This window comes from Lampris incognitus, chromosome 17, assembly GCF_029633865.1.
Source record: "Lampris incognitus isolate fLamInc1 chromosome 17, fLamInc1.hap2, whole genome shotgun sequence".
Classification (NCBI taxonomy): domain Eukaryota; kingdom Metazoa; phylum Chordata; class Actinopteri; order Lampriformes; family Lampridae; genus Lampris; species Lampris incognitus.
Window position 1 is genome coordinate 26,737,676 of NC_079227.1, and position 22,843 is coordinate 26,760,518.

Consider the following 22,843-nt stretch of genomic DNA (forward strand, 5'->3'; position numbering starts at 1 on the left):
TATGTGTGTGTGTGTGTGTCTGTCCACAGCAGCAGTTTTTGCAGAGGCTCACTGTAACAGGTGGTGTTTTTATTGATAGTCTCATCAGCCATTCACAGTTTGAAAGCAAGCGTCTGCATTATTCATCACTGTGGATTCAAGTTAATAAAAGCTGTGTGGTCTCTGACTCGCGGGGTACACTGCACAAAAGGAAATGCTCTGGTACGTGCCGACAGATGATATATGAAATAACCCTCATCCGAGTATCAAAAGCCAATTTGTCATTCTCCTCTACAGTAGCTTGTCCTCCGATGGGGCTGGAGACGCTGAAGATTGATGACTTCCAGCTTCACGCTTCCACCACGAAACGCTACGGACTCGGAGCGCACAGAGGTCGTCTCAACATCCAGGTAGGACAGCGGGGCTCAGCCGGGGGTTACGGTTTATCTGAGGCTAGCCAGGCCGGGAAGATCGAAGCAAGCGATTGCACTCTGGGCAATGTCACATTTCACTGAAAACTTCGGTTCCCTGCTTTGCCGTTTCAAATCAGATAACAGGACTCACATTCTCCACACAGGGAACAAACAGAAAAGAGAAACGAGTAAAGAGGGCAGGAAGAAAAGGAACGTGATTAACAGATTATATAACAGGATTCGAGTTTCAAATCAATATTCAAACAATCATAGCACAGGCCCTGGGTGATCAAATTTGATGACTTCATGGAACGATTTTAAACCGCGATCAAATGTTTTGGTCAAAAAATTCATTTAAATATGGATGACTTTATCGCGCTTGTATTTTAATAGGCCAAAGCCAACTCCACAAAGAAAGTAATACTGTTGCCATCAAACCAGGGACACATCCCCGAACCTAATAAAGGGGATTGGCATCTGGGAGAAGAGGTATTTCCTGTTAGTGCAAGCTCCACTTTGAGGATATGAGAGTCAGTACGCTCTGCAAGCCGCTTCATCTTCTGCAAGCTGAGCCGCTCTGAATCAGACCGTACAATTAATGAAGTGCGCGCGCACACACACACACACACTCACACACACACACACACACACACACACACACACACACACACACACACACACTCTTAATTCATTCAAGAAGGCAAGGCGTTATCTGTTCCCAACAAAACAAAGCCTTTGTTGTTTGGTGTTTACTTTTACCCTCTTGTGTATCTGGTGCATGTGTGTATGTGTGTTTGTGTGCACGTGTGTGGATGTGAGCTTTTTCCCCGCAAGTGTGTTTGTGCGTCTGTGTGTGTGTGTGTGCCCTCGGGTATGTGCATGCACATTAGGGATCCTGGAAGGACAGAGATAGGGTATCCAATGTTGAAAGAAATTATCTGGGAATGTGAAGGAACACAATGAAAGCAGATGTTCCCTGTTTCATCAGGCCAGAGACGAGGATTTATTTCCTCTCCTGTACGCTCTACATTTGGATTCTAAAACTCTGCTGGAGATGATGGATTTCACTCCCTTTTGCGACTTTGAATGATGAAGACGTAAAAACCAAAACTCCTTGATGCACATAAACCAGACGATCGCTAAAAACCCCCTTGCATATATTATTTAATATCCCATCACATATCCAAAATCACACGTTTTTCTTCTCAAGGCCAATTAACAGTAAACCTGGAAGATGCTTTTTTGGGTGTCATAAATGCGGTGGGAGGGTCGGACCACCACAAGTGAATTGTTGCTTCCTGGCATTCAGCCGGCTTTCCAAGGATCCAATTTTCCTTGTAGAGCACTTGACACTTTGAAGTGCAAAAGTTTCACACCTTAGGGGTTTATAATTTCCCTCCTCAACTTCAATCAAGCAAATGTGGCATACTTATTATGACTCGTTTGTGGTGATAGAGTGTAAGTGTGTCGGTGCCAGTAATTAAATGCAGGTCTTTTTTAGTGATTAGGTGCTCTGCGTAAAAGGCGTAATGAGAGGGGCAAAATTCAAAGGAGCTTGACAACTGTGATTACAATGCGAACGGTTGTACAACCAGAACACATGCTGCCATGATGTGAATTTGGATTGGGGAAGTTGATCAATTTAGCCCGTCAGCACATTCTGAGTGTCAATACACTGAGCTCCGAGCCAACAAGCCCAGTTCATCATCGCTGTATGCTGAGTCGTTCTGGCTTTGTGGTTAGAGTCGCATTTAACAGATTACAGTTGGGTTAATGCACTGAGTGGTTACTAGCCAGTGCCCAGTATGTGTCAAGAAAATGGTTTCTATCTAAAAAAATGTCTCGAACTAAATTTGTGCTCAAAACGCTGGAGAAAAATCAGAAATGCTGTCAGCTGGAATGAAATGCTGTTAACGTTTTCAGCACTCTGCCTTCTCTCACACATTTGGCTTGTATTCAGTCCAATAACTCAGCCTGATTGGCTTCGATTTGCCCTTTACACTCCCTGTCACAACTGGTGCGATCAAGCCGAGAAGCGTGGGTTTTACCCATGACAATATACGGGTATGCACAAGACACGATTTTTTAGCCATTTCCATGGGAAACCACTCCACCGTGCGTGGTCCTTTTTATAGATAGAAACAGAGAGGGAACTTTTTAGGGGGAAAGATATCATAGTCGTTCAGGGTATACAGTTGACTTCTGTTCATACACTACCAAGTTTGGTTAGACAGTCTAGCATACATTAAGCAGAACCAATTGAATCATCTATTGGCTTTATTTGCTTGTCATGATGTAAGGCTTGCTGAATATGCCGCTGCCATTGCCAACTGGCTATACAATGGTATCAGTTAGCGCCACTGTGACCGCAGACGGGCGTATAAGATAAGCTGGCAGCATTACAGCCAAGTTAGCTTAACGACACAAGTTTCCAGATGACTTGTGCACGTACTGGGGCAGCAGTGACTCAGTAGTAACAGCAGGTCCTCTGGTAACTGGAGGATTGCTGGTTCGATCCTCGGCTTCTCCTGGCAAAAATGTTGAGGTGTCCTTGAGCAAGACCCCTAACCCTTAACTGCTCCCAATAAGCTAGTTGTTACCATGCATGGTTGACGCCGCAATCGGTGTGCGAGTGTGTCTGGGTGAATGTGAGGCATAAACTCATTGTAAAGCGCTTTCAGTGGCTGTTGCAGCTAGAAAAGTGCTATATAAAATGCAGTCCATTTGCCATATTAATAAGATATTTGCTTCTGGGCGTCCGGGTGGCGTGGTGGTCTAATCCATTGCCTACCAACACGGGGATCACCGGTTCGAATCCCCGTGTTACCTCCAGCTTGGGCGGACCTCCCTACAGACAAAATTGGCCGTGTCTGCGGGTGGGAAGGCGGATGTGGGTATGTTTCCTGGTTGCTGCACTAGTGCGTCCTCTGGTCGGTCGGGGTGCCTGATCAGGGTCGGGGTAACTAGGAGGAATAGCGTGATCCTCCCATGTGCTACGTCCCCCTGGCAAAACGCCTCACTGTCAGGTGAAAAGTGGCTGGCGACTCCACATGTATTGGAGGAGGCATGTGGTAGTCTGCAGCCCTCCCCAGCTCGGCAGAGGGGGTGGAGCAGCGACCGGGATGGCTCAGAGAGCAGGGTGATTGTCCAGGTACAGTTGGGGAGAAAAAAAGTGGGGGGGGGGGAGTGCTATATAAAATGCAGTCCATTTGCTATGTTAGTAAAATATTTGCTTCTAAGCTGCTGCCTCCCCCTGCCAGGCGGGCCTCTATGAGGATGACCTCTATGATGGCGGCTGGTGCGCTGGAAGAAATGACCCGCTGCAATGGTTCGAGGTGGACGCAAGGAGGCTGACCAAGTTTACGGGGGTCATCACACAAGGCAGGAGCTCCCTCTGGTCGTGAGTAGGAACCCCCTACAGACAGGGCAATGAATCACCGATGGCTGAACATTAAAGCAACTTTGAAACCAGCTTATAAGTAAGGCTGTTGTGTCGCAGCATCATGGTGTTAACAGTCCCTAGTTCTGATGTTGTCATAAATAATGTTTAATATCCACACATAAGGATTTTGAATTTATGAGTTTGATTGATGGGACGGGTGCAGCCAGGTTCCATCTCTCATTAAAGGTGCTGGGATAATACATAAATATATGAAAAACAAACAAACAAAACACCGGGGGGGAAATATTTACCACACCGTAAGCTTATTCATCGCATCTAAGTGAAAAGTAAAAAAAAAAAAAAAAAAAGGTCACACAGCATCTTCTCATTATTATTTTTGTCAATATCATATTGTAAAGTGTATCATAGAAAGTAATACTTGCTGACTATCATTTGGGATGAGTCATCCAGATCTGCTACGCTGAGTCTGACCCCTGAAGCTTGTTAAGGACTGAATAACGGCACCATCAAGTTTTCACAGCATCTCTTGTGTTCGGCTTCCAGAGACTAACTGCCGGGCTTCATCTTCACTCCAACTAACTTGACGCACTTACTATAGATTTTTTTTTAAAAATTTTGGTAGATGTTTTTTTTATAGCTTTTATTGAGTTATCATTTTGTGGAGAACAAAACCTACGTTCATCATCTTAACGGACAGCTAAATGTATAGGATGTTATGGTGGCCATATAGTTGCACCTTCACTACTATGCAAATCCAACATACATATGCTGGCATACGCACATAATCACTATTCAAGGTGCACCCATGAAGCCAATTGTGTGAACAAAGGATTATGTGTGCACCTTTTTCCGGCGAAAAGGAGCACTCGTGACAATCCTTTTCTCCTTTAATTATTCCACCCACACTCAGCACTTATTATGTGACAGGGAGATACCGATAATAGCGCTACAACATTGCGAGCAATCATCGTGACTCCGCAGTAACATTTGCTGGTAACTTCAGAGGCGTTCCAGTTTTAACTCTTCACTTTAGATTTAATCACCACTTCTTTATATAAATCCAGATGGATTGTAGCACACTTCGCTGGAAATGATTAGCACAAATCAGACATCTATGCAAGAGTCATTAGGAAACAGAGCGTGTTTTGGAGGTGCCATGTACAAGAAAAGAAGGACACTACAGAACAAAGCCTCCCATTCATAGAGAAGACCATTTCATTTCTGCTGATGATCACATTTTCCCTTACAATCAACATGCACTCCAAGTCTGCTCTATAATAACTTTTGACTTCTTCTGGCCTTTGGGCTTCTTAATTAGAAATGGAGCCGCCAAGACTTCTGGAAACCGCTGTGTAGTTGCAGAGATGGGGGAGTTCCTTTATCAGGCTGTGTTTGCAATTTCCCACCGAGTCTGACATGATCTCAGGGTGCAGGAGACGATGAGGCCTGGGCGGATTGAGGCAGAACTTCTCTGCAATTAGCCGTGTTGTAGGGCTGCTAGCTGTCTGTGCTACCAGCGCGGCATTGGGGTGGGGGTGGGGGTCTGATCATAACAGTCCTTTAATTAACAGGACTGGGAATTTTTAGCAGACTCTCTCCCTGACTGGGCCGGCTCGGCTGTGATGTCTTCATCCAGAGGCGCACACAAGGCCCTGCCAAACTGTGCTCAGGTAGAACTGCGATTTTCGTGATGGATGGTGGCATCAATAAAATCCTTCCATCTGCGGTCCAATTATGAACATGAAAGACGGTGGTCTGTTCTGGTGCCTCACATCACTACATGCTTTATATGGGTTCTACATGTCTTACCGTCTTTACTACTGTGAGCAAGAGGCAATAGATTTTAAGAACCATGTCTTCCAACACACTGAGAGGATGGATAATTGGATGTTGGTGTTTCTTTTATATAGCACATGAATAAGTGAAAGTTATATCTTAAAAATGTATGCTTATCTTCAATCAGAAGAGCATCGCTGTTCTGCGGCATGACTTTCAATTTTAATAACTTTACTTTGCCGATTTGGTCAAATACAAATTGTCACATTTTGCCAGCATACTAACGTACACCCAGCATTGCATTTGTCAGGTGAAATCCTCTTTCCATACTTCAATAGCTCACTGTTATTACAAAGACTCCACTAAACCCAAACCATCTGGAAGACATACATCCTCTTTCTTCCCATTCTGAAACGTTAGATAACACGGGCTCGATGGGTACTACTGATATGAATGGCATACTTTGACCTCCCAGACTATTTATAAACTAACATTGATCTGTTGGGAAATGTACTTGTCTGGATGTGTGCCAAGCAGCATCCTCCCAGTCATCTCAGTGCTCCATCTGCACCGGATTCAGCATGACACGGTATTTCTCTTCTTCTTCCCCCTTCTGCCTCTTGACATTCTCATAATGTTACCAGGAGCGATTGGGTGACCTCATACAAAGTGCTGGTGAGCAACGACAGTCACACCTGGATAACGCTGAAAAACGGCTCGCAGGACTTGGTGAGTAATCGGCATGAGGATAAACGGCAGGCAGGATTTAGTGGAGGTGAAGCCTCGTGTATATCTTCAGTGAAGGCAATTATTTTAAGAGTGGGACAAATCCTCTCTGGTTTAACTGCTATCATTCTTTATCACATTTTACAAGCTGTGTAAAAGAAAACTTGTTTCGCCTGTTGTGGATTGTTTGGCTAGAAGGAATTCTCATTTCTAGGTAATTACAAAGGAAGATTTAAGCCTCGAGCTTATTTGCAAGCTTAATGAGCTGAGAGGCAATAGTAAATATTGATGATCCTCAAACAGATGGGAACCTCATCATGGATAATTTTCAAAGCACTGGCTACTCTCTCATTGGGCACTTGGCTCTGTGTGCATTGAAAAAGAATGCAACACAAGCAGATTTATCAATATTATATTCCTCTCTTGAGTGTTCTTCAAGAATACAGACTATAATATCAAAGAAAGTTGAATCAGTTCATCCAGACACAACATTTATTGACAGGAACGTGTTGTGTCCAGATGAACTGATTCAACTTTCTTTGATTTTCTTACCTGGATTATTAAGCATGCATAAACACACAGACTACATTAACCTTTTCACATTACTTGGGCAGGCTAACTATAGTCACACTAAAATTCACTCGTTTCAAAGTTACAATCTTATTTCAATGGGACAATCTTAAGGATGAGCAGCATGGTGGTGCAGTGGTTACCGCGGTCGCCTCACAGCAAGAAGGTCCTGGGTTCGAACCCCGGGGTTGTCCAACCTTGGGGGTCATCCCGGGTCATCCTGTGTGGAGTTTGCATGTTCTCCCTGTGTCTGCGTGGGTTTCCTCCTGGTGCTCCGGCTTTCTCCCACAGTCCAAAGACATGTAGGTCAGGTGAATCGGCCGTACTACATTGTCCCTAGGTGTGAATGTGTCGGCCTTGTGATGGACTGGTGGCCTGTCCAGGGTGTTTCTCCGCCTGCTGCCCAATGACTGCTGGGATAGACTCCAGCATCCCGCAACCACAATTGGGATAAGTGGCGTGGATAATGGATGGATGGAATCTTGAGGATTTACATGCAAACAAATGTCTTTTCCAGTACAATTTATCACTGGCATATCCAAGACAAGAGCTAATCCACAACTGTCCAAATCATAGACACCTGTAGTTGCTCATCATAATGGTTACTGACTTCCCAGGACAAATTATATGATGCATATAATTTTACTGTACGCCTTCACCTAGCAGCCAACTGTAGAAGATTGGGGCTGACAGCAGTGAGTCTATAGCAAAAGCAAGGTTTTTGAGTCAAACAATAGCGCTAGCAGGTATGGCAGAACAAGTTCGTAGGAGACCGTCAGCAACAGACATCATTGATAGCTCGAGCCTGATTCAGCGATGCTTTTTGTTTGGTGGTTAGGAAGGTGTTGACACAAAAGCAATGGTGACTTAGTGTAATTTTGAGTGGGTCTCAGTGTGCTCAAACACCACTGTTTACCATAGTGTCAGTAAGTTAAATAAAAATGACAATCTTCAGGATTTTTGCTTTAAACTGTGCCTGTTTAATATATTTTTGTTGAAAACCCCAACTTTGTTCCCCCCCCCCCCCCAGCGGCTGAAATCACCATTGGACTTTCAGTATAATTGTATCCCCTCAAATACGTTTCGGCTAAAAAGCTCCCTTTTACCCACTCTGGTGCTTTTGTGTAAAATGCCAAACTGCAATTTTGATATTTTAAAATGGCAAATTTTGCAGGCAATAGCTGAAAATCAGGTTGGCATCACAGTTAAAGCATTCAAATGTGTTGTAGAGGTCCAAGAACACGGTGTGTTTGGGCTTGGAAAAGGCTTACCTGTTTGCTTGCACAAACTCTATGTATGTAAAAGTGTGAATGTATGTCTGTGTTTGTTTGTGTGGTACAGAGGTTGCGACTAATCTCATCAAGATATTACATCTTTTACTATTAATAATACTAATAAATAATGGAGGTAATTTTTAACTGCTTATTCAAGGTCAGTATGAATGTCTTTGCCTCAGTAGATCTTTACTGGGAACAGAGAGAAGGAGATCCCGGTCCGGAACCTATTCCCGGTACCAGTGGTGGCCCGGTACATTCGAGTTAACCCTCGTTCTTGGTTCAACAGCGGCAGTATCTGTATGAGAGTGGAGATCCTTGGCTGTCCTATGCCAGGTGACGGGTTTGTATGGACCTCCAAAGCAGACACATGATGTGTTCCTGTTACCAAAATAGACTTTTTCCACATGCCAGGGTACGCATTCGATTCCTAGAATGACTAAATGCGGCCTATGTTTATGAGCTCTCTTGAAATCTAATTGCAATTGTCCAATTTGTTAGTGACTTGATTTGAGAAAAGAGCCTACCCCTTAATAGCAAGCAAGGATTGATGACTGCTGTTGGCATCAGTTTAAAAATAAAATCAATATCAATATTCAGTATTCCAGTTTGATCTCAGGACATCACTGATATCAACTCCCAGTGTTTTCTGATTCAATGCAGATCCAAATAATTATTACCACAGACGGAATGAAGTCACAACCACAGACAACTTAGATTTTAAACATCACAGCTACAAAGAAATGAGGCAGGTAAGTTGCTGTAAACGGAAAACAACAACAGCAGCAAAAAAAAAAAAAAATCCCCCCATGGGTGTTTCTGGTATTTGCATGTTGTTTCTCTACAGCTCTCGATTATTTCCGCAAAGCGCCGGAACATGTAACACAAAGACATCTTATCTTGTATTACTGTTAAAACTATCTCAGGCTGAAAATGTGCCTGGCCCATTTGAATCGTCTGCTTTCCAAGATACAAATGGTGCAGCAAGACAAAGCAAAATGCACTGAGCATTGCCAGGCTAATGAAAATGTATAAAGCATCCTGCGGCTTATATCACCACAGTCCTTACTCAGGTTGTTGTCGTGAATGCTGGCCTATTTCTCCCAGGAGGTCAGACGGCTGTATTTGTCAGTATGAACGCCGTGACCAAGCACTTTCGAGGGTTTAAGTGCTGTGAATCATAATTCCCATTGCTAGCCTTCCCGATACCGACGTCCCAAACTGCTGTCATGACCCTCAGTGAGACATTCTCGTAAATGCTCGGCACAGTCATCTTGTACTAAACGGTGGAAAGCTCTGGTGTGATATTTTGAAACATGACACCGATCTTAGAACTTTGAACCTAATGTGTGTCATGCAAGGCCTTTCCTAAGGAAGTAATGACTTATTATTTTTAAAAGTGAAACCTCGGCTTTCAAAATGTGCTCTCGTCATATCTTCTCAAATTAAGCTAACGGCTCCCGAGGTGCAGGAAAAAAATTCTGCGATTTAGCTTTGAGATAGTCCTGAGGCAAAGCTCTTTTTTGTTTTGTTTTTCGGATTTTCCCCCTTTTTTTCCCCCAATTGTACATGGCCAATTACCCCACTCTTGCTGCTCCACCCCCTCTGCCGATCTGGGGAGGGGTGCTGACTACCACATGCCTCCTCCAATACACGTGGAGTCGCCAGTCGTTTTTTTTCACCTGGAAGTGAGGAGTTTTGCCAGGGGAACGTTGCACGTGGGAGGATCACGCTATTCCCCCCAGTTCCCCCTCTCCCCTGAACAGACGTCACGATCAACCAGAGGAGGCACTAGTGCAACAACCAGGACACATACCCACATCAGCTTCTCACCTGCAGACATAGCCAATTATGCCCTTAGGGATGCCCAATCAAGCCGGAAGTAACACGGGGATTCGAACTGGCGATCCCCATGTTGGTAGGCAACGGAATAGATCGCCATGTCGCCCGGACGCCCAAGACAAAGCTTCTCGAAAAGCTTTTCAGATCACATGTGATTCATCTCCGGCACCTTGATTAGGTTTGAAGGCCTTGGCCAACTAGATATTTCCAGAAAGTTAAAGGTCAGATCAACTCAATCCTTCTTTCTAATAATATTACTCTTGATAACAATAATAATGGTAATAAACTATTTTCCATGTATAATACACTATTTAAACACCCACACTTGTCCCCAAAGACAGAATCGACTGTAACTGGAGATAAACTTGCCATGTCCTGGGCAGAAACACACAAACAAAACAGGAAGTCTGCTTGCTAAAATGTGTTTTCCATAGTTCGTGTCATGCATCAGGAATGATTATAAGAGGAACAGATGCCTTTATCAGCTTAGGAGAACATGGCAAGAATTTCATCTCGTCCTTGTTCTCCTTTGTGTTTTGAATAAAATCGGAAGTATGTTTAATGATTTACTAGTTGAAAATCAACTTTCAACAAGGCTTTAATTAAAACGCCATCACTCCTGGATGATTAATGAGTTCTGTAGCATCTGGGAGTGTAAAAAAAACAACACTGATCTCTAAAATGAATGTTGCTTTGTTTAGCAGCTTGTCAAATTAATGACAAATTAGTGTCTTTCCTGCCTCGCTTCCTTTTTGTGTCTCTACTCAGCGCCTCATGAAAGCATTCATAATTGGTGAGGTTGTTTTAATTGGTCCCGTTGTAGTCCAGCTGTTCTAAAGCCCATTCTCATAATGGACTTGACCATTTGCATGCAGTCCCTGTCAATGATCAGAAGATTATTCAAGTGTAATTAAACACTTGGTCAAGTTTTTGGAGCTGCAGAGATATCTATGTATATGCCCTCTATGTGATGAAACCTACAAATAATACACCATTCACCAAGAAAACTTTGCCCAAACGCTTAAAAAAAAAAAAAAAGGCCTCTCACTACATTGTCTACATTGATGATGTAGTCCTGAAGATTCCCCCCCCCCTTTTTTCTCCCCGATTGTACTTGGCCAATTACTCCACTCTTCCGAGCTGTCCCGGTCATTGCTACACCCCTTTTGCCGATCCGGGGAGGGTTGCAGACTACCACGTCTCCTCCGATACATGTGGAGTCGCCAGCCGCTTCTTTTCGCCCGACAGTGAGGAGTTTCGCTAGGGGGACGTAGCGCATGGGAGGATCACGCTATTCCCCCCAGTTCCCCCTCCCCCCTGAACAGGTGCCCCGACTGACCAGAGGAGGTGCTAGTGCAGTGACCACGACACATACCCACATCTGGCTTCCCACCCGTAAACACAGCCAATTGTGTCTGTAGGGACACCCGACCAAGCCAGAGGTAACACGGGGATTCAAACCGTATTGGTAGGCAATCCCTGTATTGGTAGGCAACGGAATAGACCACCACGCTACCTCGACGCCCAGTGCTGAGGATTTTGAGGTAGTCTGACATCAGCCGGGATAATGAAAAAATATTACAAACCACCAGAGAGGTGTACTTCTGCTGGCTGCCATACCAACATGTACCCTGGCTCTGATGAATGCAGTGGCGGCTGGCCAGTACAGGTCGCTGGGGTGCCGCCCCCTTCAAATATCAAGAGATGAAAATCTACTTAAACATGTTAAATATAATTTAGTTGTATAATGCAAATAATTATGAAATAAAAGTGTTCCTTCAGACTGTGAGCACCTGTTAGCAGCCATTAAATACTGGTTCCAAATGGTATTTGGTTGATTTCTCTCTGAATACATGTACTTCCTGGGTGAGGGGTGCCGGCCAAATGATACCTTATGTAAGCCCTCAAACTTTTGGCGAGCAGGTGACCTGAGGCTGCTGTCTAATCGATTTCTTCAGATTTTCCATGGGGCGCAGTTCTGTGCGCTCCAGACACTCCTACTTTTATTGGCAGCGAATTGGTATTGTTTTAATGTTTTTTGATCTAATGTGATTGGGCAATTCTCGTGGCTGTCAATCATGTTCACACCCACCACAATGCCTCGTCCTGACTGTCAATCACCATCCCCCGTCTACGAAACCTGATAAAATCTATAGGCTACATTGTCCTTATTAATAACTCTGTGACTGTGTGGACATTAAAGCAGCTGTCAGGTGTGCTGAGCCAAGGTAAATTGCGCCCCCCCCCAAATGTTTTGCACCAGCCACCACTGGATGAACGACAGAAGCTAAGCAAGAATGGGCTTGGCTAGTACTTGGATGGGGGACCTCCTGGGAAACCTGAGTTGCTGCTGGAAGTGGTTTTGGTGGGTCAGTAGGGGCCAGGCTTTCCTCTGGTCCAAATAAAAAACAACAACAAAAACATCCTAGTGCAGTGATGGGGACACTGTGCTGTCAGAGATGCCATCCTTTGGATGAGACGTTAAACTGAGGTCCTGACTCACTGTGATCGTTAAAGATCCCACGGCACTTATCGCAAAGAGTAAAGGTTCCCCTGGTGTCCTGGCAAAATTCCCAACCTGGCTCTCTCCATCCGGCCACCTAATCATCCCCCCATGTAACTGGCTCAATGATTCCTCTCTCTTCACCTCAAGCTGATGTGTGGTGAGCATTCTGGTGCAAAATGGCTGCCGTGCATTACCCAGGTGGTGGTTAAGGCAAGTTTCCCCCCTTCTCTGTGAAGCACTTTGGGTGTCTAGATAAAGCATTATATAAACGCAATCCATCATAATTATCATCGCCATGTCTTTGGTTTCAGAAACATACTCGTCTCCAACCTCTTTTTCCATCCCACAAATTTTCATTTTTCAGAAGATTGTACCAGGCAAATTTGGATCAGATTGTCTCTCTGATCTGTGGAGACACTAATTTTGCATGTGTGACATGTCTGTGGACAAACAGTGTTTGGACACATTATCATTAAAGACCCCTAACACAATTCAACCAGCAGTGGTGCAGTTTGTCGGCAGATTTATTGCAGGAAATGCGGCTGTTAGCACTAGCATATTAGAAATGTTGAGATTTCATCCAGGGATGATCACAAGACCATTTATCCAAGTATGCGTTTACTCTTTAATACGCTCTGTGATGCTGTGCTATTGTAAGATTACCTTTTATTGCAAAGGTGTCAGAATAACATGGAAATTTGAGTACTATCATGTACCATTTTGAGGTTGTCCTTGACCTGAACCCCAGGAAAGCTATGTCTGCAATTTTGCTTTGCTTTTGCTTTGATGGGTTTTTCAGACATAGCATATTATATGGCATCAGACCAAATTACAGAAACAGTTTACTCATTTCTAAAAATGTGTGCAGAAACATCGGTATTGTTGTGCTAGTCCAATGCCTGAGATGCTAGACAGAGTATTATATCACTGAGCTGTTTATGTATCATTCTCCCCTGACAGCTTATGAAGGTGGTTAATGAAATGTGCCCAAACATCACACGGATCTACAACATAGGCAAGAGCTACAATGGTCTCAAGCTGTATGCCATAGAAATCTCGGACAACCCAGGAGAACACGAACTTGGTGAGATAATCTTTGAAATAATCGTATCAAATTAGCTTTGACGTGGTTTAATCAACATTATGTATAACGTCATGATCACAGTGATTGCACCTTTTCCAAGTGGGATTACCCATATGTACCTAAAGTGAGTATAATTGCATGGTAAATCATTCTCCCTGTCCCTTGTCTTCATTTCTTCCCTCTCGCCGAACATGAAAACAGGTGAACCAGAATTCCGCTACACGGCGGGTTCCCATGGTAACGAGGTGCTGGGTCGAGAGCTGCTGCTGCTGCTGATGCAGTTCATGTGTCTGGAGTATCTGTCCGGTAACCCACGCATACGTCACCTGGTGGAGGAGACCAGGATCCACCTGCTGCCATCCATCAACCCCGATGGGTACGAGAAAGCCTTTGAAGTGGTAGGTCTGCAAGACTGCCATTAGTGACCTCATATCACGCGTCGACCTCCAGCAGGAAAAACACTCCTGTGGTTGCCAGAGGGGTCCTGTTCCCATCAAACTATGAGCCTTCATTACATCCGCCTTTGAAATTTTCTGTATGAAAAGAGGCCAGAACCCTCCCTTGGAATACCCTAAATGAGTGATCACTACAATACTGTAATAAGCAATATGGTTTTTTTCCACAAGCTATGATCTCAAAATGAGTAAATGGAGGTATATGTGCTGCCAGCACTATCTTATAAGTCTCGTTGAATCAAATGCAGGCTGGAATGGTTTTAACTTTGCTACAGATCTGTTAAACGACAGGCCGTCAGCAATACTGAAAGACACATCGATTAAGACAGTTAACCAAGGTCGAAGTCATGTCTGACATTTCTTGGCCACTTTACAGTAAATGATTGTGTCATTTGGTGACCTAGTGTGTGTGTGTGTGTGTGTGTGTACCAGGTTTTAGGATAGAAAAACCTGAAACCATCTACCTTGTGGGGACATTTTATGGGTCCCCATGAGGAAAAGGGTCTATTTTGGGGTTAGGACTTGGGTTTAGGGTTAAGGTTAGAATTAGGATTAGGTTAAGGTTAGGGTAAGGGTTAAGGTTAGGCATGTAGTTATGATGGTTACTGTTGGGGTTAAGGGCTAGGGGATGAATATAGTCAATAACGGGTCCCCACAAGTATAGGATGATGTGGTGCGTGTGTGTGTGTGTAATCTACGGGAAATATTTCTCTGTGTTTCCCACATAATGTCACCATATGTTTCCATACCGTTGGCTTTACCCAGGGTTCAGAGCTTAGTGGCTGGTCTTTAGGCCGCTGGAGCCAAGATGGGATGGACATTCATCACAACTTTCCTGACCTCAACTCCATACTGTGGGAGGCAGAGGCCAAGAAGTGGATCCCTCGCAAGATGTTCAACCACCACGTGTCCATTCCAGAGTGGTACCAGTCCAAAAATGCCACGGTGAGTTTGACTGACCCACTTTTGGGCTATTTCTCTGACTGGTGAGTGGTGTTATGGAAATATCTGGGGGCTGTGAGCCAAATGGAGACGCAAGGCTTATTTTCAAAATCCGTCGGTTCCATCCAATGCCGACAATTCACTGTACAGCCCAGACAGGTCAGTCTTTGATCAGATGGATGTCTGGGACTGCTGACAGAGTTCTATGTTCACTATCAACAAACTATCTGCAAAGACAACAAGATATGAGAGTCAAAGTGCATAAAATATGGTTCTCAAATCAGATGTTTCATATGGCTTTATCTGTAATCACGAATGAGCTTCTCAATCTGCTATGGCTAAATCTGTTGGTTCCAGTCTATTTCTGTTTGTCTTCGTCACACACACACACACACACACACACACACACACACACACACACACACACACACACACACACACACACACACACACACACACACACACACACAAATAATTCAGAGGCTCCACTTCTTTAAAGAGGGTTTACTTTTTAATGTCATCAGTCTAACACACGAAACAGTGAAGTCTCTCGTTAAGGGCAAAAACAGCCATGCGAGGCTCTGTGCCCCTGCTTATTTCTGGACCAGGGGTGTTGTATTCGTGATGCAATCGCTCTAAGCTAAATTAAACCAAGCAGTTTATTAAAGGCTCACCCTCGCGAGTGTTTTGACGTTACCAGGAACCACGAGTGAGTCACACATAGCCTCAAGAATAGCTGCTGCATCCGCAGGGACCGGGGCCGAGCTGGAATCCCCATCTGTGCTGAGGAAGCTGTCAAAACTGTCCTCATTTTCCTCACTGGCCAGCGAGGGCTTAGGGATAGAACGGCTGGTAAATAATATGAGCCCAAACAGCCTCTATTTCCCAATTACAGCCAGCATATAAATGAACATAACAGCCTCTGGATGTTGTGGCTTGCTGTGCCTCCAAGGACATTTGTTAACGCGTTCACTTGTTAGAGCAAATAACAGTGAATTCCACTTCAGAGTGTGTAATTTGGAAATCCTGCTGGTAAATAGTTACACGCCCAGTTTGACTTATTTATCTCAGACTCCTTTCCACTTCGGGAGGAACCCATTGCAATGAAATTATTTTCAATGTACCACAGTTAATTTAGGGACCTCAATACTCAAAACGCTTGTGTGAATCGCATTATCCTTCTCTCCCATGTGCCCCTGCTATAGGTTGCCATGGAGACGCGGGCACTGACAGCGTGGATGGAGAAGATGCCCTTCGTGCTGGGTGGTAACCTCCAGGGAGGGGAGCTGGTGGTGACCTTCCCTTACGACAGAACACGTTCCCAAGAGAAGACCCGCGAACAGACCCCCACCCCCGATGACCATGTCTTCCGCTGGCTGGCGTTCTCCTACGCGTCTACCCACCGCCTGATGACTGATGCCAGCCGACGCGTCTGCCACATGGAGGATTTCGCCAAAGAGGATGGCACCATCAACGGGGCGGCCTGGCACACAGCGGCAGGCAGTCAGTGTCCATCATCACCTGAGTTTCAGCTCAGCTAACACCGGCTCACCCTGTTCCAGCTTGAGTCTTTCTAGTTTTGGCCTTGTTTAGTCCCCATTCACACATCTGCATAGGCGATATCCCACCCCTCGGCCATTTCAAGGCCTCCTCTTTTCGATTTGTCTCAGCATGCAAAGCTTGGAGCATTATGTAGACCTTTTTCACAAACGTGGCTGACATATTAAGTAGGGTAAAGACTGGTTCCCCCCCCATTACCTGCAATGTTAAAAGTCCAATTTTGTCGCCTTTGATTCTATCTGTGATTACTTATTTTGTGTTTTGATATGGTGTGTAATACATTACAGGTGTTTAATGACATGTCTTTATGTTGCCGTTGTCAGACAACTGCACAACAGTAGAAAAATGATTTGATTAAGGGTCACAAAATGCAGACTGGCAAACTGAAACAAACAGTAAATCCGGGGCTGTTAGCATTTTGTAACCCTCAGTCTAATAACTTTTTTATAAGGAGCGTCCGGGTGGCGTGGCAGTCTATTCCGTTGCCTACCAACACAGAGGTCTCCGGTTCGAATCCCCGTGTTACCTCCAGCTTGGTTGGGCGTCCCTACAGACACAATTGGCCGTGTCTGCGGGTGGGAAGCCAGATGTGGGTATGTGTCCTGATCGCTGCACTAGTGCCTCCTCTGGGCAGTCGGGGCATCTGTTCGGGGGGGAACTGGGGGGAATAGCGTGATCCTTCCACGCGCTATATCCCCCTGGTGAAACTCCCTATTGTCAGGTGAAAAGAAGTGGCTGGCGACTGCACGTGTATCAGAGGAGGCATTTGGTAGTCTGCAGCCCTCCCTGGATTGGCAGAGGGGGTGGAGCAGAGACCGGGACGGCTCGGAAGAGTGGAGTAATTGGCCAAGTACATTTGGGGAGAAAAAGGGGGAACCCCCACCCCAAAAAAAACAACTTTTTTTTATAGTTGTGCAATCAACAGACAACAGAAACATAAAGGTATGTCAGTGTCAACACCTTATGCTTTACACTACTGTCGAAATGTAAAATAAGTGATCGCAGACTAAATCGAAGGCGACAGAATGTTGGCTTTTTATCATTGTGGGGAAAGCAGAGAATCGATTTTTACAACACTAAGAAGAAGCAGAAATACATCGGTTTGTGAAAAAGGTGTTTAACAAATGAAACAAAACCCATGACAATATGGTATTTGCCAAACTAGAGTGCTGAATCTATGTCATTCTTGATATCTAAATGCAGATTCCTCGAAAAGAGCTTTTGCGGGGGCACAAACTGTATTCCGATGTGAAGGCCGTTGTACATGTAAAATTCTTCTTTGTTGACAGGTATGAATGATTTCAGCTATTTGCACACCAACTGCTTTGAGTTGTCGATGTACGTTGGCTGTGACAAATACCCGCATGAGAGCGAGCTTCCGGAGGAGTGGGAGAACAATCGCGAGTCACTGCTTGTCTTCATGGAGCAGGTATTGTGGCAGAGAAGCCCCCGCAACTCACATATACTACACACTCGCTCGAGGCAGGAGAACACGCGCAAAAAACCCATCATGAACACATGCCAGTGTTATAGAATTTTCTGACTCCCCCGCAGAATCTTGACTCCCCTTGGCATGAATGGGTTACGGTTAGGGTTAGTGGGGTTAGAGTTAGGGGGTTAGGGTTAGGGTTAGGTGAGTTGGGATTAGGGTTATGAGGTTCGGGTTAGGGGTGGTTAGGGTTAGGGGTGGTTAGGGATAGGGTTGGGGGGGTATAGATGTTACGGTTAGCCTAACCTAACCTAGCCTCATGCCAAGGGGAGTCAGGTTCTGCAGGGGGAGTTGGAAAATTCTATAACACTGGTTTGGTGCTGTGTTACTTAATAAAGCAGTTTCAGAGATCTGTGAGATATTTTTGACCCTTGTGAAGTAGAAGGTTGTAATTTTTGTTTAAATGACAACTATGGACAAACTGGAGGGGTGTTTGAGTTAATCCAACTTACAAATATTCGTTTGCTAATGCTGTTGTGTCAGCAGCACCCCCCCATCATCAAAATAAAAAACATGGCTGAATCTGAGTTTTTTTCCATTGATGCTGTCATACTTGTTAGTAAAAGTCCTCTACCAGTGTGGTCTTCCATGGGTTGGTTCTTCCTCAAGCACACCTTCCTTGTACTTACGCATTTGGTTGTTATGGAAAGGGTGTAAAATGCTATAGGCCGTGTCATTTACCTACCCGACAGTATCCACTAAAATGAGCAGCTACAATACAATGGACAATTAATTTGCATGTAAATCTTCAGAGTTGTAACTTTGAAGACAAATGTTCACCAAGCCTACAAACAGCTCACAAACATGCGATGAGGGGGAGTTTAACTAGACTGGGGTTGCTTTTTTTCTTTTCTTTTTTCTGAGCACAAAACTGACGGCAGGCGTTTTATCCTCAAGAGCAAAGTGAATCACCCTGCCTTTAAATATTAACACTGGAAATATGGGGCGGAAATAATTTACCAGATTGTTATTTGCCCTGCCGAAACTTTCTAGCCTACTTCATTCACCCTACTATATAGCAAACAATCCTCCTATTATACTATACATCGGTACCACTTTGCAATAAGAGTGCCCTCTAAGACTGCCCTTATAAAGGGTTTATGAATGGCTTATAATTAGTTTATTAATTAGGTTGTGAACACTGTATAAATCATTAATAAGCTGTTATACACACTAGATAAAAAGTGCAACTGTGACGTTGCTTGCCAAATAGTGAGCCCACATTTATCTGTACTGTTAAGGCTCAGATCACATTGGCTACTTAGCTAGCAACTACCAAGGTCTGCTAGCAATTAGCAAGGTCTGCTAGCAACTAGCAAGATCTGAGATTTAACAGGATAGATAAAAAGTGCAGCAGTGACTTGATTTTGCCAAATAGTGAACCCACATTGACGTATGAAAAACGTGTTATAACTTGTTTATGACTGTTTATTAAGGATTTATAACGTATTTACAACCTGATTAATAACCTAATAATAAACCATTTATAAATCCTTTATGAGGGTAGTCACTGTAAAGTGGTACCGTATGTACATCTTGATGGGGCCGACTCAGGGCAGGATGAACCAGATGGCTGAGCCAGGCTTTTCATGTGCAGGTGCATCGTGGGATCAAAGGTGTGGTGAGGGACCTCCACGGTCGGGGGGTCGCCAATGCCATCATCTCCGTGGAGGGCATCAGCCATGATATACGCACAGGTAATTCATTTAACTGCACCGCAATCAGAAACAACATTGTCATATGCAACTAGATCTGTAAAACAGTACTAGTTATTTCTTTGCTATGCATGTTTGGTTTTGAGTAAACAACGATGAATATTAATGCCGACTCCAAATATTTGTCTATTAGTCTATCTGACATCAGCTGTTGTTGTTCTTGTATGTTTTGCCGCACGTGGTGTGTTATTTGCTTTACGTCTTAGAAATAGTACTTTTTTTTGCAGTCAAATCAGTTGGAGGTACCTTCGGGCTCAAGTGAGTCCCATGACTGTTTGTTCAAGCTAATTTCCCCAGGATGAGACACTGTTGGCATTTTATGTATCGTGCTCCATCTACAAGCGAACAGATCCTCCACTTAACCCATAATTTACTTTAGCACAAGAAAGCATGAATGCAGAGCAGGAGACTTGAAATTCATTCAATTTGCAGTCATTTTCTGCATCTCTAAAGCCCTACATATTGAATTTAGTTACGCAATGTGAATTCTCCTGGCAATCTTTGCTGATACCTTAAAAATACATCCTTCAAAAGCCAAAATGCTTTTGTAGTTTGACCGTGAAATCGAATGTCCACCGGAACATTAGCCGTTATTATTCCTGGAACGACGTGCAAGTCACCGTTTCCTCTCGGAGACCTTGCCTTGCCCGCGCTGTCAGGAAACACTTTAGGGAGATCATTTTGAAAATTCAATCTTATTTTCAGCTGCCTCACACTGTAAAGTAGGACCTGAATTTCTCCTGGAACAAAATGTGCCTTTGAAAACAGACTCTCAGAAAAGACCTATCGCTCCATCAGGACGAATCATCTGCAGTCGCTGAGAAGACAGGACAGAGAGCTGTAAAATTGGCGATGCATGTCAGTGTGTGCAGTTTTTGTGCGTGCGTGTATGCATTTCTGAGCTTGTGTGCGCGCGCGTGCATGCATGTGTGTGTTGTTTTTTTGCCAGGCTTCTGATTTACTGGAATTACAGCTGTTTACAGGTGAAAATTAGATTCTTCTCAGCAATCTGAAGATGACCAATGTGAACGCTTTGTGTGGCTGTTTGCATAGGCTGTGGATGAAACGCAGTGGCACCGCTGCCATCGCATTTCATTTGGATCAGTGGTTGCTCTGAGTTGTGGAGTGGGCGGTGTGTGGAAGTAAAAATGTCATCTCTGTGAGTGGACCGAGCAAATCCGACATGACAAAGCAGAGCTACTCCTACAAACGTCTGAAGCAGAAGCGAAGACTGCAAAACTAAAGAACCCCAAGAGCGCTCTCTTTCTTTCTCTCCCTCTCTCGCTGATATTTATTTTCTGTTTCAGAAATTTTCCTAGATGACAGCTTCTGTGAACTTTTATTTCTTTGCTACTGACAAGTAGAAAACTCTGCTTTCTTATACAAGCTTGGCCCCTTGCTGCTTTTGTCAATTTAAATTTTGTCTATTTAAATTTAGGGCATGCATTTAATAGTAATTTAATAGTCCATTTTAACCAGAATACGCCTGTCATTAAGAGCAAATCTGAAAAGTGCTACAAGTTGGAAGTAGGGAAGCGCACATAAAAATCAAAAGGTTTTATTGCCGGAGTAAAGTTTATTTTCGGCTTGGGACCCTGAAGACCAATTAAATGTATGAGGAAATTTAAAGTTTCAAATAAAGAAAGAAAATTACCAAACTGTTTTACTGGATTTCTGAAAAGCTGACTTTTTGAAGACAGATGGTCTTTCAAGTGAGGTTAGGTGATGTTTCTGAAACGTTTGTTGTGTCATTATTCTATTTTGTGCCGCGTGAATAAGGTCTTCACAATACGTTTCTGTTCAATATATGGATTTTATGCATGTCGGGATCTGTTCATAGACACACACAAACTAACACTCATTTGCTGAATGTGTGTGTGTGTGTGTGTGTGTGTGTGTGTGTGTGTGTGTGTGTGTGTGTGTGTGTGTGTGCATGTTTTCAGCGGCTGATGGCGACTACTGGCGCTTGCTTAACCCCGGGGAGTACAGGGTGACGGCCAGGGCCGAGGGCTACAGCTCCGCCAGTAAGATGTGCGAGGTGGGCTACGAGATGGGCGCCACCAGGTGTGACTTCACCATTGGCCGCACCAACCTATCCCGGATCAAGGAGATCATGGAAAAATTCAACAAACAGCCCATCAAATTGCCCGTCAGGCAGCTCCAAAGCCGCAGGCTGAGACAAAGGCGTCTGGGGACATAGGGACCATGAGGGATATAAAGAGGAGGAATTTGAAACATAAGAGGCCAAAATCTGCTCTGCACTCTGATCCAGTTGGACTTTGATCAGGGCTCTGAGTCTGGACTCTTCAATTTTTATAAGAGCGCCAATGGTGGAATTGCTGTTTGCAGGCAACAGATTGAATATGCTTTGTTGCTTAAAACAGAATGCTTTCTGATTTTGTTTGTTCTCCTTTTGTTTTACCAAGGCATAAGCTCTCCCTGAGTCCTATGTTGTCATCTAATTATTAACTTTTTTTTTATACAGTCTTGTCAAATTTAAAAGTACTTTGTACTGTCATAACTTCACATGTTTGACCCTCTTTACCAATTTATCACAATATTAACACATCCTCTGGCGCTGCTTTGACAGTAAGTATAAATACCGGAACACACTTCGAAAAAAGACAGGGGTCTCTGAAAGTCCAGGATTTTTTTTTGGGTTAGTTGGAACAACAGCCAAGTTTACTATCATGTGTATCCCTATTTATCTATTTAAATTTACATAAAACCACTTCATGAGCTGCAACAAAAGCTTTATTCTCAGCACTTATAAAAGCTTAATTCTTGCAAACACGCCTTTTAAGTTGCGTTACTAATGGACTCAATGACCTTTTTGCAGGTCATTGATTTGTTGTATTTTTTATACACATTATTTTTGCAATTTATTTAATAAAATGAGTATGTTTGAACAAACCGACGGACTTCTTCAACCGCTCCCTCACTCATGCAGAACACATGCAGAATCGACCATTATCACAAGTCTGAGTACAGCCTGCATACTTTGCATTGCAGCCAAAGATATAATGGCTGTATATATGCTATCATAAGTCACATTGATCAGTAGATGTGATGAAAAGTGCTTAAGCTCTTCAGACTTTCCCTTTGGCTC

The 22,843-nt window shown here is 43.9% G+C and overlaps 1 protein-coding gene across 1 annotated transcript in view; it reads left to right on the forward strand.

Moving 5' to 3' along the window:
- cpxm2 (carboxypeptidase X (M14 family), member 2) overlaps positions 1-22,638 on the forward strand; it is a 29,717-nt gene extending 7,079 nt beyond the window's left edge. Inside the window, exons 3-14 of the mRNA XM_056297105.1 lie at positions 277-389; positions 3,653-3,792; positions 6,216-6,300; positions 8,327-8,477; positions 8,805-8,893; positions 13,450-13,573; positions 13,775-13,971; positions 14,794-14,973; positions 16,176-16,473; positions 17,820-17,959; positions 19,617-19,716; positions 21,678-22,638. Coding sequence (XP_056153080.1) covers positions 277-389; positions 3,653-3,792; positions 6,216-6,300; positions 8,327-8,477; positions 8,805-8,893; positions 13,450-13,573; positions 13,775-13,971; positions 14,794-14,973; positions 16,176-16,473; positions 17,820-17,959; positions 19,617-19,716; positions 21,678-21,934 — 1,874 coding nt within the window. The 3' untranslated portion in view covers positions 21,935-22,638. The remainder of the gene's footprint in view (positions 1-276; positions 390-3,652; positions 3,793-6,215; positions 6,301-8,326; positions 8,478-8,804; positions 8,894-13,449; positions 13,574-13,774; positions 13,972-14,793; positions 14,974-16,175; positions 16,474-17,819; positions 17,960-19,616; positions 19,717-21,677) is intronic.
- Positions 22,639-22,843: the final 205 nt, after the last annotated feature.